Raw genomic sequence first — 18,983 nt, 5'->3', positions numbered from 1 at the left:
TTATTTTTTTTCCCAAATAATTCTCACCATTTTTGAGCTGGTGAAGCCAACGCTTCCTCAGTTCTTCTGTTGGGGAGAACACATAGAGAGGCCCTTCATCATATACAACCTGAGGCAATGGACACACAGATTTTAGCAGTTAAGATTCAGAATAAAAGAAGAAAGACCTTGAAATAACTAATCTTCAGCTACAACTTTATATATTCACAGAGGAAAACAAAGAAAGCAGGATCTTCAGTCAGCAATTGGGCCAGGATCATGTAAACTGCAGAATTCCTAAGCAATTCCTATCCAGGGATGTAGGGTTTAGGTTTTAGCTTACTGAATACTAGATTCTCTTGACTTATGTTTCATTTTGTGTCTAGACTTAGTTCATAATGTTTCCCTCAGCCTGTGGTGGATTTTTGTTTATCCAACAAAAGGTATTTTATGATCCTATTAAACTTTGAGTTTGTATAGAAGAGAATTAAAGTAACAATTTACATAATTTTTTTTCTTTTTCTTTTTCCTTTTTTTTTTTTTTTTTTAGAGCAAGCATGAGGGGTTTTATTGCCAGCGGTCGGGCCGAGACCAAGTCTCCAAAATGGTGCCGACTGATTTACATAATTTAAGTCTTGGTTAGTATATATGGATTATCCACTTAGATAATATAGAGCCAAATTTTAACTCGTGGCTAATTTTCCCCTCACTGACTAGTGGCTTCGCCTTGCCGATATTAGCCACTGTAAAACAAACCTGGAACTACAAATCTACTTCAAAAAGAAAAAAGCATCCCTGGCTGGTGTGGCTCAGTGGATTGAATGCTGGCCTGGGAACCAAAGGGTCACTGGTTTGATCTCCGGTAAGGGCAAATGCCTGGGTTGCAGGCCAGGTCCCCAGTTGTGGGGGGGGGGGGGGCGCTGTGAGAGGCAACCATACATTGATGTTTCTCTCCCTCTTTTTCTCCCTGCCTTCCCCCCTCTCTACAAAATTTAAAAAAAAATCTTTTTTAAAAAAAGTAAAGTATATATTAAGCACTATCATCAAATTAAACCGTCAATATTTTCTGAACGCCTCACAAGTACAAGGCACTGTGTTAGGTGTTGTAGAGGTGTATAAAACATGTTAGATGTTTCAGAGACTTAATAGACCTCATGTAGTGAATCCTAAAGTCAAATGTAAATTAATTTTGAATTATCTGCTGCTTAGCCTTTTCCCCTAGCCCAGCCAAACAATGTCATCTTGTTGAAACACAATGGTAGCAAAACTATGTCTAAAACACCTCTCCTTCACAGGTTTTGTAAACTTTGATACAGTTAAGGATATGAATAAGATCCTTTTACATTTTTTTTTCCTGTTAGTCTCGCTGTGCTCACAAATCCATGACAGAAAGCCCCCTCCCCTGAGACTTTCCACTTCCTTTTCTGGCTTTCACTGTTACAGAGGCTGCTATATTCACGACAAGTAGCCTACAAAGTTCTCCGGACTTAAGCAAGCCAAACTGAAGATTGAATCTCTTGTTCTTCTTTATGGCTTACAATGCATCTACCAAATATATGTTTATGAGATTAGAATAAAATTTATGTTTATGTATAAGTCCAAAAAGCCTTCCCCAAATCAAACTTCCTAATACTCTTCCCCTCCCCTTGTCTGACTTTTCAACCCACATGACCACCATTAGACAGATAGAACCAGAAGGAAGTGAAATGCTCACTCGACAAACAGAGCATCTTTCTCAATGCACTTATCATATACAAAATACACTATAACAAAATTAATGCCATTATGCATTCTCTTTGAGGTGTAGAGACTAAAAGAAACTATGTTAGATTTGGAAAATAAAAAATTAAACATTCTTAGATCATGCCAGTCTCATTTCTCAATCCAGTCTCTTTGTCCACCTCAACTCTTGTTTCCTGGGAATTAGTAGCCTTCTTTTTGCCCCACACCCAACCCCTTAATGGTTACATTACAGGTCCCTTTGAGAGCTGGTGAGAAAAAATACCTCACCTGGAAAGGGTAAGGGAACCTCTCAATGATTGAGATCTGCTCCATTTCACCAGACTCTTCACCCCTTCTCTGCAATGAAAGAAGAACCATGATTATTGGTTCATGCATTGTTCTTTCCTGGATTTTCTTTGGTACCATGAGTTCTTTGCAGTAGCTCCAGAAGGCTCTCTTGCACAGACAATGCAGATTATTAGTGACTGCTTCCTATAACCCACTAAGGACATATATTCATAGGATCCAGCATATAGTCATTAAAAAACAAGAAATAAAAAAACCTCAGGCATTTCAAATCATTGAAGAAAGGAAGTTTACTCAATAAATGGGACTGGGACATTTAACTACTAATATTAGCAGTAAGGGGAAGAGTTAGGTAGCTATTTCACACTCTACACTAAAGTAAATTCTAGATATTTTCAAGAGCCTGATATAAAAAAAAGAACTATGAATAACTGAGGATAAAACAACTGACTATATAATATTGTGAGAAGCAAGACCTTTCTAATAAGGATAAAAGTTAGAACAATTAAGAAAACTGTGAACTAATTTGATGACATAGACTTTAAAACCCAGTATCATAAAAACACCATAAACAAAATATACAGATAAATGAAAATCAGGAAAAATAATTTCAACATATATTACAGTTAAATGATTAATATGCTTAATATATCAAAATCTCTAAGAAAGTATTAAGAATAAGATATTTTAGTAGTAAGTAAGCAAAAATTAACAGATAATTCACAAATGAAAAATATAAGTGAACTGTAGATGTATAATTGTTCAACCTTATGAGTAACAAAAAATTGCAAAATAAGGCAGCAGTGAAATACCATTTTTCTTGGCTGCCAAATTAACAAACATTTAAAATATCTGGTATTGAAACAAATGTGGGGAAATAGATGTTCTCATACATTGTTTGTAAGAGTGTATGAAATTCAAATTCTACTTCTAGAAAACAAAACAATAAAAACAGATTAAAAAACCCAAAGAGCACCCTGGCTGGTGTAGCTCAGTGGATTGAGCACTGGCCTGTAAACCAAAGGGTTGTTGGTTCAATTGCCAGCGAGGGCACATTCCTGGGTTGCAAACCAGGTCCCCAGTCAGAGGCATGTGAGAGGCAACCACACATTGATGAGTCTCTCCCTCCCTTCTCTCTAAAAATAAATAAATAAAATCTTTTTTAAAAACCCAAAGTACACAGATTTTATAAAGAGAAGACAACATTTTACTTCTAGGAAGTTATTATAAGGAAAAGATGTGTGCAAGGATGTTCCTCCAACATAGTTTAAATATCAAGTAATTGGAAACAACTTAAATGTGCAGTAATAGGGGATTGGTTAAACAAATTACAATACAGTATATCCATGATAAGGAATAGTATGAAGTTATGAAACTCATTATATTAAAGAGTATCTATTGTCATGAGGAAATTTTTTCATATATTGTTAAATTTAAAATGTAGGTTGCAAAACAAGATGTGTGGTATAACTCTATGTGTTAAATATATAACATATATTAGTGTGGGTGTATGTATTGCTAGTGGAGAAAAACACACATCAACATATTAATAGTTGTTTTATCTGGTTGGTGAAATTATGCATGATTTTATCTTATTTCTGTGCTCTTTAAATATTTTTGAGTTTCTGTAATAAATATTCATTACTCTTGTAATCCAGACAAAAATAAATGCTATTTTAAAAATTAACTCAGTAGGAGGTATGTCCAGGAGAGGGTTTGGGAAATGAGAGGAAAATAAATAAGCTATTTTTAAAAATCTCACGATTCAGAGCCTTTAGGATTCTAGCTTTCAGACTATCTTAAGCTTGTAAATCTGATCTTAGTAACTGAGGAAGTAAAACCAACCATCTCTGATCAGTTTGAAGACTTGATATGATGCCATCTTGAAATCTGTGTTACAAATTTTCCAGGATAAGTTAGTTGTTCTACATCTGGGGAAAAGATGCTGAGACTCCATATAATCAATACACGGCAGAGTGAATAATTTTATAGGGAAGCTTTTTTTTTTGGTGTTCTGCATTGTACAGGATCACCAGTGCATTTACAGAGAATTGAAGTGTTCCAAGTTTCTTAACCACTCCTCCACCACCATCCTGCTCTGTCAAAAGTCTCTTCTTACCGGAATCTGTCTTTCAGGGGGAGGATTTTTTTCAGGAACCACTGTTTCAACGCAGGTGATCTTCTCAACATCTATTGAACCCTTCTTACTGCCTCTTCTCTGAGAAAGAGAATGAGGAAGAAAATGGAGAAAGATTAAGAGTTATTAAGAAACCGGATGGCTCTGGCTGCTGTGGCTCAGTGGATTGAGCATCGGCCTGCGAGCCAAGTGTCGCTGGTTCAATTCCCAGTCAGGGCACATGACTAGGTTGTGCCGTCAGGTGTCCAGTTGGGGACGCGAGTGAGAGGCAACCACACACTGATGTTTTTCTCCCTCTCTTTCTCTTTTCCCCTCTCTCTAAAAATAAAATAAATAAATAAAAAAGAAACCAGATGATTAGATTTTCTTATCTCATCATTCAACATAAAGAGGTGTCACCCATACTCTATTATCAAGACCTGTCATTTTGAAAAAAAAAAAAAAAAAACTTTCAAATCTATTAATCTGACCTTTTTTTTTTTTACTACCAGATGGAGGGCAAATACTATGGAAGAGTGAATGACTGTGTGTCTTCATTATAAAAAATAAGAAAGCAGTTTTCAAGTCTTGGATTTCATTCTTTTTGTTGTTGTTGTTTTGTTTTTCATCGTTTTTTAAATTGTTTTTCTATTACAGTTGTCCCACTTTTTCCCCTTGGGTTTCATTCTTAACAATCATTTAATTGATGCTCACCAATGGCAAGATCCCATGGTAAGATTTCCACCCCACAACTTCTTAACACCTTTGAATTTTGCTCCTGCATGGCTGTAGCTAATTCTAGGCTAGGAAAAATTTAGCTGAGTCAAAAAAAAACCTCTACCTCCACCCCAAGGAATATCTAAGGCCAAATCATTGATACTCAGGTTTCACAGAAAAGAAACTTACCCCACGTTCAAAATCATACTCATAGTAGGAAAGTTTGTGCACGGTCAAGAGAAAGAGACGCTTCTTGAAATTTAAAGGTGATGTTTTCTTTTTCTGCTGGGATCGCTTCAGAAAGATACTCTCCAGTATCACTGCAGCCATAGCTTTGTCTTTCTGGAGCTCACTGGTGTGCTGTTGATAATGAAAGTTCTTAACAACCAAGCACATTAATCCTCATCTCTCCTTGTTCCCTTTAGTCTAGACACCTAGTTTCAAATGGAACAGAAATGTACAAAGCTAACTAAGGACCTTCTTCTTACCTTGCTGTCCTCCTTCCACAACCCCCATTTTTGTCAGTTTTCAGGTACAATGGATGCACACTGAATTCAGGAAATTGGTTCTACATTGTAAGGTCACATAAACTGAGTTTTTGTATAAGGCAATGGAATGTTCTGGATATTAAATGACATTTACCTGGATGCTTGGTAATATTTAGATACAAATTTATACTAACCACCCTTTTATGATAAGTGCAGAATCTTAACAGCAAAAGTCTCTGTGTAGCTGTTGTCTCTAATATCCCCAAAAGAGATAATGTAGGTGCCAGGACTCCACTGAAGCAAATATTGGACTTTCAGTTCCCAGTTTTCTAGATGGTTAACGTAATTTTTCAAACATTGTCCTACTAAGGTCTGTAACAGAGGGGTTTAATAAAGATATGGAGGCTGCACCTGCAGTTATGGATGAATACTAACTGCCACCCAACCGATTTTGCCCATCACCCACAGGCTGAGCTAGAAATGATAGAAGCTTTGTTCTAAAGTTTTAAAAACAAGTTTGGGAGAGGAAGTTGTTTTTGTTTTTTGACTTTCCCCACCTTTTTGCTTAGATTAGTTCTTAAACGGCATCATGAAAAAATGATGCAATCATCTTACTCTTACAGGTGCCATCTCTGGTTATTTATAAAATAACTTGTTTAATCTCTCCAAACTTACAATACCCCAGAAGATTTAGCTTAGGTAATTGAAATACAGAAAGGCAAAGGAAGTTATAAAAAGTCACCATTGCTTTTCTTTATTCACACAAAACAACAAACACCTCATATCAAGATTTTATATTACTAATTCCAAACCTTCATTAGAAAGATAAAGTGAAAATATAAATACCATCACAAAAACAGAGCACTAAGTAGATACAGAAAAAAACTATCACCATTCCCCCACCCCCAACTTTTGTTTGTGGCGGGTTTTTTTCCCTAGGGGGATTTAGTTTTTAAACTGAACTCATACTTCTGGTGGCACCAGGGAAGCAGAATAAATAATCAGCAGGTTTTTTTCTACTTGTGAAGCACAGATCATTGATCACACCAAGAAATCAAGGGAGTGGTTTTTATTGAAGCCTGAGGCTATCTGCACCCCTATATTGCTCTTATCTGTGGTGTAGAAGGGTCTATTGTCATAATGGGGAGAAAAAATAGGTTAAAGGAACACCAGGGATGTTCAGAATGATCCACTGTGTGGATGCCATTGTCTTCTGGGGGGTGGATTAGTTCACGGTTTGTAAGTGACTTTTCAAGAAAAAAATGGGCAAAGGAGCAAACCTTTCTCCACACCCTGCCACACAGCTCTCTTACCTGACTCCCTGGTTTAAATAGTCTTTCACAGAAATCACAAACTTGCAAGAGTTTACAACCAATGAGAGTCCCTTCTAACATTCACATTCAGTTCAAACTACAAAAACCTTTCTTTTAACATTAAAATTATTCATTTACAGAGAAATAGTAGTTACCACATAATAACACTCTATTCTCTCGAACTGCCAAGTCATTAAGATCTCTGTAATAATATTGCATTTTTTCCCATAGTGAATTCCAATTAAGTACCTCTTCAAAATCAAAAATTCAAATTACAGAAAACAAAATAAAATCCTAAGAAACTGAGTAGCATAAACAGCAAATGGTCTCTGAAGCTTCCCAACAAACCGTGTCTGGTTATGCTTGCTTTTTTTTTTTTTTTTTTTTTTTTTAGAAGCTGAGTAAAACACATCCAGCATTTTACCTTCAGTTTTGTTGCAAACTCCTGGTGGGTACACCCCTTCCTCAAACCTAACATCTGCATCAGTCTTGGTGTCTACTCTTATTTCCTATAAGACAGGTTCTTCTGGAAGCTGCCTCTGCTTTTTCATTTTTAGAACAAATCCAGTTTGTACAAAAGGAGGTCTTTCTTTATTTCAAGTGTCTGTGTTGGGGAAGGATTTAGTGTTGTTGGTCTAAGTATGAGGAAGTATGTAAGCCTCTCACTAGCCATCACCCCTGTGAGCAAGGGCTGAAATGGCCTCTACCCTCTACATCATTGAGCTGAAGGATTACCGGGATTTCCATGGCCTGGGCACCCCTTCTTTGACAACTCTCTTCCTGTTTCATTTTGATCCAGTCTGGAAACACAGCCTGAAAACATAGTGGTTTTTTTTTACTCACCACTGGTCTATCCAGCAATGATGTGAAAGGGGAGGTATCTATCTCTGTCTTCCTGAAGGGTGGTATGTAATAGACACTGTGTGTTAGAGAGCACTTGCAGCTTCTTTGGATATGTACTGTAGCAGGTCTTACTTTTTTGTAACAATTTTAGGAGCCTACAGAGTCGATTTGACCACAAAGATGCACTGTGAGGGCTGACCCTGCACCTCACTCAGGGGGTGGAAATGGAAATGACATAAATGCCACACACACACTTGTTCATACAGAAAGACTAGAAGGAAGAATAATAGAAAGACACAGAGCTCTTCCTTTAAAATATAGAATTCCAGCATTATAATATTCTCTTTATTAAACCACAACTGCAAGGATTTTCATGCGGTCACCTTTTGCATCCTCCCAGCTCCCCAAAGAGCAGCAGAATTCAGAAAGGGGATGCCACCTTACAGACTGCACTATGCCAAGGGATTTACCGAATCAGTAAGCTAAACCATCCATGGCTCCCATCTTCACTCATAACAAGATAAAACACTATTAGAGACGATACCAGGGCAAAATTCAGAAAACTTCATAGCCTGCCTATGATTAGGAAGAGTACTGAAGATGCTAGTTAGAAATAAGCAGTCAATCATAATTCAAATAACTACTTAGCCAGCATATCCAAGAAGTAGTGCTTTCTCTTTATTTCTCCTTTAAAGCATTACTTAATTGCCCAGCAAGATGCTGGTTCTTCCATTTTCTCCCCAGGGAAATGAAAGGGAATTCCTGTTTCTCTCAGTGTAGTCTACCTGTCAGGCACTGTACACACATTATTTTATTTATTCCTTACAACAAACAGATAAGAAAAAATGAGGCTCATGGAGATTATGTGATTGTCCAGCTTCATCCATCTGGACTCCACAACTTTTGCTGTTTCTATGGTATCTCATTGTCTCCCAGAAGGATTATTTTTCCTTCATCTAGGTATGATGCCATCTACCTCAGCATCCTGTCATATCTCATGGCTATCATCAAACAGGAGTTGGGATCAAGCCCCCTTCATCTTCTAGGAACTTATAAAGAGTAATTAAGTTTCTTCATTGCTATGGTTATGCTATTTTAAAGAATTGTTCTCTTCTGGTTCTAGGGCCAGGAAATTCTCAATCGAAATCTCAATCTGAACCTGAGAGATGCTTCTTGCGACTGAGAAGAGATTTTTTATAGGCCAAATTTAGCCCATCAATTATACTCTAGTTAGATACAGTTGATACATAAGTTTATCAAATTTCACAGTAAAGCATTAAGAAGATAGGAATGAAGAGAGAACAAGGGGTAACACAAAGAGTATTGTCCAACAGATAAGTCAGACTTGGGTTTACCACATTGTCTGAATAAGTGAGAATTTGTTTATCACTGAAAACAAACAATTTCCATATCCATTAATAAGAAAGTGGATAAAGTGTGATGCAGTCATTATATATGGTTCAAAATGCAAAATACATATACTTTTGACTTGGTAAATGATACTTATATAGAGATCTTAATATCTTGGGAAAATAATCAGGAGTAGTATTAAACAAGAATTTGAGACATTTGGGGGAAAATATGTTGGATGGATGAATGCATGGATAGATAGGTAATGTTAAGAAAAATAAGCAAACTACAAGTAGTATGTGCAATATAATCTCAAATATAAGAAAAATGCACAGAAAAATAGTGGAACATTTGGCAAAAGAGGAAATGGTGATAAGTACAGAGGACTGTGGAACACTTTCCTCTGCAACATTTCTCCATGCTGGAAAAGATGATTTGTCCTTGTTAACAGTCAACTGTACTTTTTCCCACATGAAGATTCTTGTCAATTCTGCCAGGTTTTCTCACATTTTTCTTAAATTTTCCATAAGGAGATCCTAACTGGTGGGTTCCTACAGTCAATTGCTGTTTCCTTTTCAGGATTTGTCATTATTGCTGGGATAAAAGCTCAGGGGTTAGGCTGAATGTGTACTTTTCTGTCCCTTATGTTGTAACTGCTTACAGTGGATGTAAAACTTAGAATGAACTTTCTTTTTTATACTATGAAATATTACAAATAAACGAAGTACAGAAAATAACATTACATTCATGTACTCACCACTTCTCTCTACAGAGTCCTAACATTGTGCCATAATTGCTTCCAGTATTTTTTAGAAATACTATACTATGCATAGAGTAAAAACCTTCTTGTGTCCTCCTCCACAAACAAATAATTAGGTCCCCTTTGCCCTTAGAGGTTAGGGGTATCTTGACTTTGGTGTTTGTCATCCTAGGCATGTTTTTATGTTATTACTATATATATAAGCAGCCATAAAAGGTATTTAGTATTAGTTTGCATGTTCTACAGTTTTATATGAATTGTATATATTCTTCAACAACTTGCTTTCTTTCTTAATGTAATGTCTTAGGGTTTATTTATCTTAGTAGCCTACAGAAAATCTCTTCTCAGTAGCAAGAAGCATCTCTCAGGCTCTGATTGAGATTTTGATTAAGAATTTCCTGGCCTTCGAACCAGAAAAGAACTCTTCTTTAAAATATCATGACCATAACAACAAAGAAAATTGATTACTCTTGTTAAGATCCCCAAAAGCTCTATTCAGGCCCTAGTGAAACATAATTATTTGATGATAAGCTTCAGGGTCAGCGCTACAGATAACTAAATTTATGGTGAGGACTTCCAGCCAGAATCAATCTTCTGGCTACATTCTAACAAGGGAAATTCTCATCTGCTGTAGTCATTTCGAAGAGATCCTGGGGCTCTGGTTCTTCAGCATTTCACATTAATATTTCACATTTTCTTCTGTAGTTTTGAAAACTTCTGGGTCTCTAGGATTCATCAAGTCTCCTGCCCTGCACTAGAGACAGTGGATTCTGGGAAAATGATGATTAAAGGAGAGTCAATTCACAAATTTACACTCAGCATCAGATTGAGGGTAACTGCTGGGGTGTCCATCTTTCACTCTGAACTTGTGTGCTCCTTTGGCTTTTTTTTTTTCTTTCAGTTTTTGTTTTCCCTGGTTTAAACATTTTAATTTATTTTTCTTTGATATCAAAACAACACCTGCTCATTTTAGAAAATGATTCAGGTGGGCTGGGTGGGGGAGGGCAATGAGGGAAAAACGGGACAACTGTAATTGAAAAACCAAAAAATAAAATCAAAAAAATAAAATAAAATAAAAATAAATCATTTCTTAAAAAAAAAGAAAAGAAAGAATATTAAAAAGAAAACATCAACTATAAGCTCATTATCCAGAGACATTATTATTTGGGTATATTACCTTCCACTTTTTTCTTGCATTATTCTTATATATGAGATTATATTGTACATACTATTTGTAGTTTGCTTATTTCTCTTAACATTACCTATCTATTCATCCATCCAACATACCTTTTCCCCCAAATACCTCAAATTCTTGTTTAAAATTACTTTTGAATATATAAACATCATTTGCCAAGTCAAAAGTATGTGTATTTTGCATTTTGAAACATATTGACAAAATTGTTTGCAGAAACATTATGCCAATTTCCATTCCTTTTAGCAGTTTTTGAGAGCCTGCTTTCCCCCTACTTTTACCTCTTTTATGCTCCATTTCTAATGATTTTTTTTACTGTTTTTATTGCAAACTAATCTGTTTTCTCATTGAGCGAATGATCTTGAACTTAGTTATATCCCAAACTTCAACGTGTCTAAAATTTAACTTCTCTTGACTGCCTAGAATTTTTTTTCTTCTAGGGATGAGCTAATATACTATAGTTTTTTTTTTTCAGGGATGCAAGAGAGTAAGATGAGCTACTCCTTGAGGTTCAAATGACCAACATTAACCTTAAAGACACATGGTGATGGCTCTCAGAGTGAGATGAGAAGCCTGAGATTAAGGCTTGTGTTTCCAGTGCTCTCTGAGCTCTCTCAGCCAGTGTACATGAACCTCCAGAGAAACTGAAAGTCACATGTGGCCCATTTGTTTCAGGGTCCTCAGAGGAGTTCTCTATCTCACACCCCTGATAGCTTCATTTGCATAATCAAGCAGCTTTGGAGTGAATTAGGTGAAGGTCTATCTCTAGCTTCTTGTTGAGCACTGCCTCACTGAAAATTTTAGCTCTCCCTTATTCCCAGGAAGGTGAAAAGCAGCAGATATCTATGGACTCTGTAGAGAACACCCAAATTGGTTTTCAAAAGCCATATCTTCTTCTTATATGTAAGTCACTTCCTGGTATAGTCCACTGAAAGGAAACTCTTTGTAGGAAATTTGCTTTAATGGAAACAGTAAATCATAGTGATGATAATTTAAAATGGTGCCAAGACCCTAGAAGTGAATGGAAAGTTGTACTAGTTCTCACCAAAAAAAGTTTACGAAGGATTCTAAATGAACACATTGCTACACATAACCAAAAAGAATTTGGACTTTAACACAAGCAGATAGTTTAAGTCATCTGAATACAGAAGGGGTCAGAAGAGAGCAAATAGGGCTAGCCTTGAGGGATACTGTTTTGGCAGAATGCTTTAGGTTCCATAAGTATTTGTATTTTGTGGCTTATGTGGAGGATGACATTGTTTTATCAAATAACTGAGACTCCAAAAATGCTGTAGCACCCTTGGTTCAGAGGTTTGGCATGCAAAATGAGGGAAGGAACAGAACTAGCACACAATTAAGGGCACAGAAGACAGCCCCTGGGTTAGTAGACCCCTGCCTCTGGCCTTTGATGCTGCCCTGCTTCTAGAAATGCACAGCCTGTGATAGAGATTGGGAGCTTGGAGAGCTGGGTGGCATAGAAACTGGATTGGCATTCCTTTTGCAGGTCCAGAAACACATCCAAGGATGTCTTCATTGGGGCCAGCAATCCCTTTTGTTCTAAATGCCACACCATTTGCTTTGGGAAGGCCCTCTGGGGACACTAACAGATTTCAGGCAGAATAAAAATTATAACCAACACTGAGATATTAGCATTTACTATTGCCAGGCCCTGTTTTAACTTCTTTACATATTTTCACACACTTATTGATCCCAACAATCCTATGGGGAAGATATTAGGAAAGTAAAGGAAAAGGGAAAAGAATAGGACAGAAAGGGGCAAGAAAAACAATTCAACGATTATTAAGTGTTGACTCTGTTCCAGTAGATATGGTAATGAACAAAATAAAGGAGGGAATAACAAAGAGGGGATACAGGTAGAGAAAAAGAGGAAGAAGAGGAGGAGGGGAGAAGGGGGATGGAGAGGAGAAGGGGGATGGAGAGGAGAAGGGGAGCAGAAAGTAGAAGAGAAATGATGAAGACAAGAGTAAAGAAAGCCATGCACATGGCAGACAATGTTAACAGGAAAAACCTCAGGGGTTGGCCACACAGTCTGGGTTGAGGCTGAGGCTGCTTTCTTCTGGCCTAGTCCCTTTCCCACAAATACCACGGTGTTGGTGCACACGATCCTTCCAACAAGCCAGCTCTGATCCTGGTAATATTGACCCAGTGCAGCCTAAGGCAAAGTAGCTGAAACCCTGGTTTAGCTGATGCCTTTCCCCAGCTTACAAAGGTCAACGGCTTGTTGTGGCATGTCAGCTTTTACTGTTTTCTCAGACAATCTACGTCTTAGAATTTTTCTCCTAAGGGCCTCAATGACACAAATACACATTTTGTGTCTTCAATCAATATTTGACCAAAGGGCTTATTTTTATCCTACTGCCACCGACAAAGTACTTTTCACACAAGTTTTCTGAGGTGCCCCTTTATAACATTTGTTACCTGTTCAGATGGTCACCTCATGTCACTTTTTTCTCTTCCTGTTCCCCCACAACCCTCCTCAGAAAGGACCATTACAATCTGTTCTGATCATCAGAGGGATTGTCAGGGCCTTGTGTTGATGACACTCCCACCCTAGGTCAGCCTCCTCCCCCAGCCAACTATATGGCACCAGCCATGCTTTCTCTCTGGCTGTCAGGGGTCCCACAAAAGGTACTTGCTGCCCACCACCTGCCATGCCCCAAACCCACCTCAGTCCTGACTTAATGCAGGTAGCTTCCCAGATGCATTGAGATGCCAGGACTTTGAAGGTAGGACTCGACCTCAGAAGATACTGGTCCTGGAGACATATTCTTACAGTCCTGAGAGGAAGGACAGTCTGAGCAAACCCCACCCTTCACAGTCACTCAGTTCCCTTTTTTTTGTTTCCTGACTTAAACCAATGCCTTTTTTTTTTTTCTTCTTCTTCTCAGCAGCATGGTATCTGGCTCCCTGCTGCTGTCCTTATTTTACTCATCCCCTCACCTCAGCCGTCTCTGCCCTTCATTTGCTTGGGACCTCTGACACTTCTATCTCCAATCCCCTCTGAAAGAACCCTTCTCAACATTATTGGGGCTACTGAGACTAAATGGGACTGGATTGAGCAAAAAGTTTGTCAGGCCCACCTCCTCAAGATGAAGGGACAACATACCTAAAGGACTGTGGGGATGGTCAGCAGAGGGAATGGAGACTTACAGGAAAGAGGAGAAATGTAGATCCAAAAAGACAAAACAAAGGGACAAAAGGGGAAGAAGAGTGCCTTTAGTTTTATATCCTCCAAGGCAGAGACTTGTTCACACTGTAAACTTGATAGTGAAAGATGGAGAGTGCTCACAAAGGGACCCCAAAGTACAGAGCCTGACAGAAGGAGAGACAAGACTTCCCTACTGAGTCATTTTCTAAGAAAGCAATTTTCCTACAGATAAAAATGTCCAACTATAAGCCCACACAAACACTTGTGACCTTCCCCATTTTCCTGTGTATGTTGGTTTTTTTTTCCCCTTAAATAATTAGTCTCAGGAATTAACTCCTAACTGACACCTTTCTCATTAACCCTATAAAGCGAGAAACCAAATTAGGTGTGTTAGGTGTGCAATTTAAAGCCACCTCCTATCCTATATTTGAGCAGCAGTCTTCTCCCAGGGGATTCTTCTAGGAAACTCAACCAGTACTAGCTGCAGTCTAGGGTGGCAGCAGAGCCCTTGATGACTGATCTGCTTGTCCACCTTGACATATCAGGCACTGCCATGCTTACATGACCCAGGTGCTTTGTACTAAAGTAAAAACACATCACAGATCCCACTAGAAGTTTGTCAGAATTTTTAAGCACTTCATTTAAAAAGCATTTGTAGGGCAGTGCAGTGATTACTCCTCACATCTGCATAACATAGACAGGCAATTTGTATCCTTTCAACTAGTCACCCCTGAACAGCTGCTCCAGTCGCCTGCCTGAGAGTTGTCACAGACATTTGCCTTTCCTCCCCCTTTCTCCAGGCACATTCTACTTGTCATATGCCCTGTCCCTTCTCACGGTGCATCTTGGGGTGAGGACTGGGTATTGATAGGCACACAATGGGTGGTTAGACAAGGGAGAGCAGGACAAGGGAAAGGGGAAAGTAAACCTAGGGGCCTCTTTACCTTCTGCTCATGAGCACTCCTCTAACATACTTGGCTAGAAGGACTGCATCCAAATAGTGCAAATAAATGGCCTAGTGTCACCTCAAAAGATTTGCAATGTAAGATAAGATTCTGTGCTTGATGCCATCATATTCAACATTTTTGTTCATGATCTTTGAGGAATCTATAGAAGGTAGCCTAGCTAATGAGTGAATGGTGTAAGGATCTTGTGAGCTAGATGGGATGAGAGAACAAGAGCAGTTTCTCAAAAGATCTTAATCAGCTGGTTATTAAGCCAAATTCAACAAAGTGTATTTTACGAAGGCTAAGGGTTACATCTCATAACTGGGCACTGATATTGAACTTCAGATAACCCAGGTGAAATTTGGGCAGCAGTAAAACTTGTGAAAATGGTTCAGAGGTTTTTGTTGATAGTAATAGAGAGAAATGTTATGTCAGTGACATGGCTGCCAGAAATTACAAGGTGATATTAGGCTTCCTTGCAGAAGTTAAATATCTAGACTGAAGAATGTGAACAGGCCACTTGTTCTGCATAGCCAGGCCATATCTACAGTCCTGTATCCAGTTTTGAGTGCCTCACCTTAGGGAAATTAATGAGCAGGAGTATGTCCAAAACAGAGACCAGGATTGGTGAAGAGAACGGAAGCCAAAAGCTATGTCATCTGTGTTCTCATAGTTTCTCAGTCCCTAATCCACTGGTACCTCCTCCTGCATCTCTGCCTAATTATCTCTCCTTACGCTCCTCTACCCTGCAGGTGCACCTGCTTCCCTGTGTAATGTTGTAGTTAAGTGCAAGGCTGTGGTATTAAACTACCTGGAAAAGAATTCCAGCTCTACAAAATAACCATCTGTGTGACTTTGGTTAAGCAAATTTAATGTATCTCATGCTTCAGTTTCCTCATCCATTAAATACTATAACAATGGTATAAACTGTGTTGGTTGTTAGGACTAAAAGAAGCAGCATATAAGGTGGTTAGGAAGATTCCTGGCATATAATAAATGCTCAGTAATCATTAGCTGTTACAATTACCAGGTCACAATAGTCATTTTGTGTAATGAATGGTAAGGGAACCCAGGTTCTGGAGTCAGATCACCTGTGTTTGTAAACTCAGTCCAATAAGTATGTTAACAATTGGCAATTGTTAAAAACAGCCTATGGTCTCAATTTCCTCATCTGTATTATGAGAATTATAGTAACACATACCTCCTAAAATTACTGAGAATTTTATAAGACAATCCATTTTAAGTATCCTGAAGTCTTTTTCTACTAGACTAACTCTTTTGAAACCCAGCACATGCATTCTGCAAGGTATCAACAAAAAAAATGTCCAAACCTACCAGAGGGGTGGGAAGAGGCAGATAATGGGGGAAAGAAGGGGAAGGGCCTAATAAAGGAACAAGTATAAAGGACCCATGGACATGGACAACAGGGTGGGGATTGACCATGGGAGCAAGGGGGTGGATGGGGCAGGGTAGAATAATGAAGGAAACATTGGGACAACTGTAATTGAACAACAATAAAATAAAATAAACGAGAAAAAAAGAATGTCCAAACCTATAGGAAAGTTTCATAAGAGTTTATTTGAGCCACAGTTTTGAGGAGATGCTCAGAAGCAAATTGTCAATGGATTGAGAAAATGCTCTGAAGAATGGCAGCTTTGCATTTCCTTTTATGCATTTACAATCAAAGTAGACAACTGTAAGGAAGGTCCATGAAATCCATTGGTGGTAGATTAAGGAGGTGGGAGAAAGCGAAGAGGGGAAATCTCTAGAATTGCATAAAAAAAACAAAATGGAGAAATACATACTTCTTTTACATTAGTGGGTAGAAGACAGTTAATTAACACTTAGAGCACATAGAGATGGTATATGGGGTCTTCTGTGGTCTTGTGCTCTGGGGCCTATAGTTGTGCCTTCGAGGGGTTTAGAAAAGAAAATTAATCTGACATTTCAAATCTATGTTATCTTAGGTGTATAAGAGCAATGGGCAGTGCTTGCTTAAGATAAAGATTGACTTGAAGAAGCTATAGGTAGGCCTGGGATGTGACTACTTGCCCATTTAGGAACTCTTTTTTTCCAACCACAAAACATCACATTGACCTTTTTAATAAAAGGTACCAACATGAAAATGATCTAATAAATACATATATAACAAAAGTGAAAAAAGTAACTATGGTGAGATGATGTTCTTTCCCAAAACTCGTGTCTTATCAAGTATTCTAGGAACCTGAGCTAAAGACACACTGCCACATTGTTCATTCCTCCACCCACCCACTGACACTTCCTTTGACCCACCTTCATACCCACCTCACTCCAGTATTCCCCCTAGGGAGGGTTCCATGTTAGCCATGGGACTTGCCAGTGCCTCGATAAACAGACTGAAAGGTTTAAAGGTGCAGTTCACTTCTTCTTCTGGATAAAGAATGATGTTGGTACTGACTGGCTAAAGAGATCTGTCCAGAGGCAGTCACCGTAGTGTCCCAGGTCTGGAAAGATACCTTGGAAAGCTTAATAGTGCCAGATAAAAGAATAGATCCAAATCTCAGGACCTTAGAGACGAAAATGTCACTAAAAATAAAGAGCATAGAGTTATTCTCCATGCCCTGACCAGTGTGGCTCAGTTGGTTGGGCATCATTCCACAAAGCAAAGGGTTGCCAGTTCCATTCCAATCAGGTCCATGCCTGAGTTGCGAGTTCGGTCACTGGTTGGGGTGCGTGGGAGAGGCAACCGATTGATGTTTCTCTCCTTCTCTCTCTCCATCCCTTCCCCTCTCTCTAAAAATAAATTAAAAATCTCTTCAAAAAAGAGTTATTTTCCTGAAACTTGGTTTTGCTAGAAAGATAAGAAAAATTACTTTTCACTCTCCATAAAAGCTTCCTTCTCTTGGCTTTGCCTGCCCTGAGTCCCCTACTCTCTTTGTCCTGGGAATTCTAATGACTAGGTGAGCACAGCCTGGGGAAGATGATAGCTACCATGAACAGCTCTTCACCCTGTTCCACCTGGAGGATGATTTTAGTATCTGAGATTATTCACTCACTTTTAAACAATTTCACTTGCAGAAACTTAAAGCTACAGTTGCAGCCCTAAAAGTGAACATCTACCCAATTCTTCTGTCCTTCTGTCAGATAAGGGGCAGAGAAGCTAAAAATGGGTAACAATGTTTCGAGGGATGACTTAAGGGAATGCATTGAAAGGAGACCCTGGAAGCCACTTAGGAAGTTTAGCAAAGAACCAAAATAGACTGTAAACATTCTCAGGAAATGCCATTCTAATTCAGCCAGATATATCCAGTGGCATAGCATTTACCCAATCCTAAAATTAACAACTGTTATTCGTATAAATCTTACTACAGTCTGATTACAGTTAACTCTACAACTCTACCACATAGTAAAATAAAACTACAAATAGTGCTGCCCGTAAAAAAAAAAAAAAAAAAAGGGGAGAAAGTCTAACACAGCCAGGCTATTGAGATTTGGAGTAATACCATTGGTGTGCCACGAGAAAAAGAAAGTCTGCAGAGAAACCAGGTAGTAGTGGTTTGAACATTTCCCCACACTTTAATTAGTCCAGTTAAGAAATTTAATGATCAGATCATCCTGTGGTTACTTCTTGTCATCGAGTTTGTTAGGCCTGCCATGCAGACCTACCCCGGAGCTTGTCAGGTTTAGCATGTGGCCCCTATTTCTTTCCCACAGGTATACAGGGAAGGGAAGGTTTGTTGGATACTTCCTCTCCCTTGACCTGATTATTGCTACTGCAGGAGCTGAACAATTTCATCTTCACTTTTAGAACCTAGGGCAGCCAACTTGCTCCCTCAACAAAAATGGGCTGCTTTAATGCTGATCAGTTTTTCCTGTTTTAAAAGGTACTTAATAATTATACATTTATGAGCATGATTATTTTATTATTGTGCCCAACACATTTGTTGAATGGACGAACTGGCCATGTGACATATGAAGTAGAGCATTGGCTCCCTCCAAGCCTTCAGTGAACCAGAAGATGGCTGCAAAAGATGGTTCCAGTGTCCTTGATGAAGAACAGGAATGGAACATTTATGTGAAGGGTCCCTCCACTTGACCCTAG

General features: G+C 38.5%; 1 protein-coding gene across 3 annotated transcripts in view; it reads right to left on the bottom strand.

The window, feature by feature from the left end:
- The window catches only part of BTK (Bruton tyrosine kinase), a 31,152-nt gene extending 17,552 nt beyond the window's left edge, over window positions 1-13,600 (bottom strand). For all 3 annotated transcript variants that reach the window (XM_090264239.1, XM_090264240.1, XM_090264241.1), the window contains exons 1-5: window positions 13,474-13,600; window positions 5,030-5,200; window positions 4,127-4,225; window positions 1,990-2,058; window positions 28-109 (exon numbers count right to left, since the gene is read on the bottom strand). In XM_090264239.1, the coding sequence (XP_090120365.1) occupies window positions 28-109; window positions 1,990-2,058; window positions 4,127-4,225; window positions 5,030-5,170 (391 nt within the window). In that variant the 5' untranslated portion in view covers window positions 5,171-5,200; window positions 13,474-13,600. The remainder of the gene's footprint in view (window positions 1-27; window positions 110-1,989; window positions 2,059-4,126; window positions 4,226-5,029; window positions 5,201-13,473) is intronic.
- Between the last annotated feature and the right edge of the window lie 5,383 nt (window positions 13,601-18,983).

Source organism: Furipterus horrens, unplaced genomic scaffold, assembly GCF_987537825.1.
Source record: "Furipterus horrens unplaced genomic scaffold, mFurHor1.1.pri manual_scaffold_17, whole genome shotgun sequence".
Classification (NCBI taxonomy): Eukaryota; Metazoa; Chordata; class Mammalia; order Chiroptera; family Furipteridae; genus Furipterus; species Furipterus horrens.
This window is presented reverse-complemented; position numbering and strand designations above follow the sequence as displayed.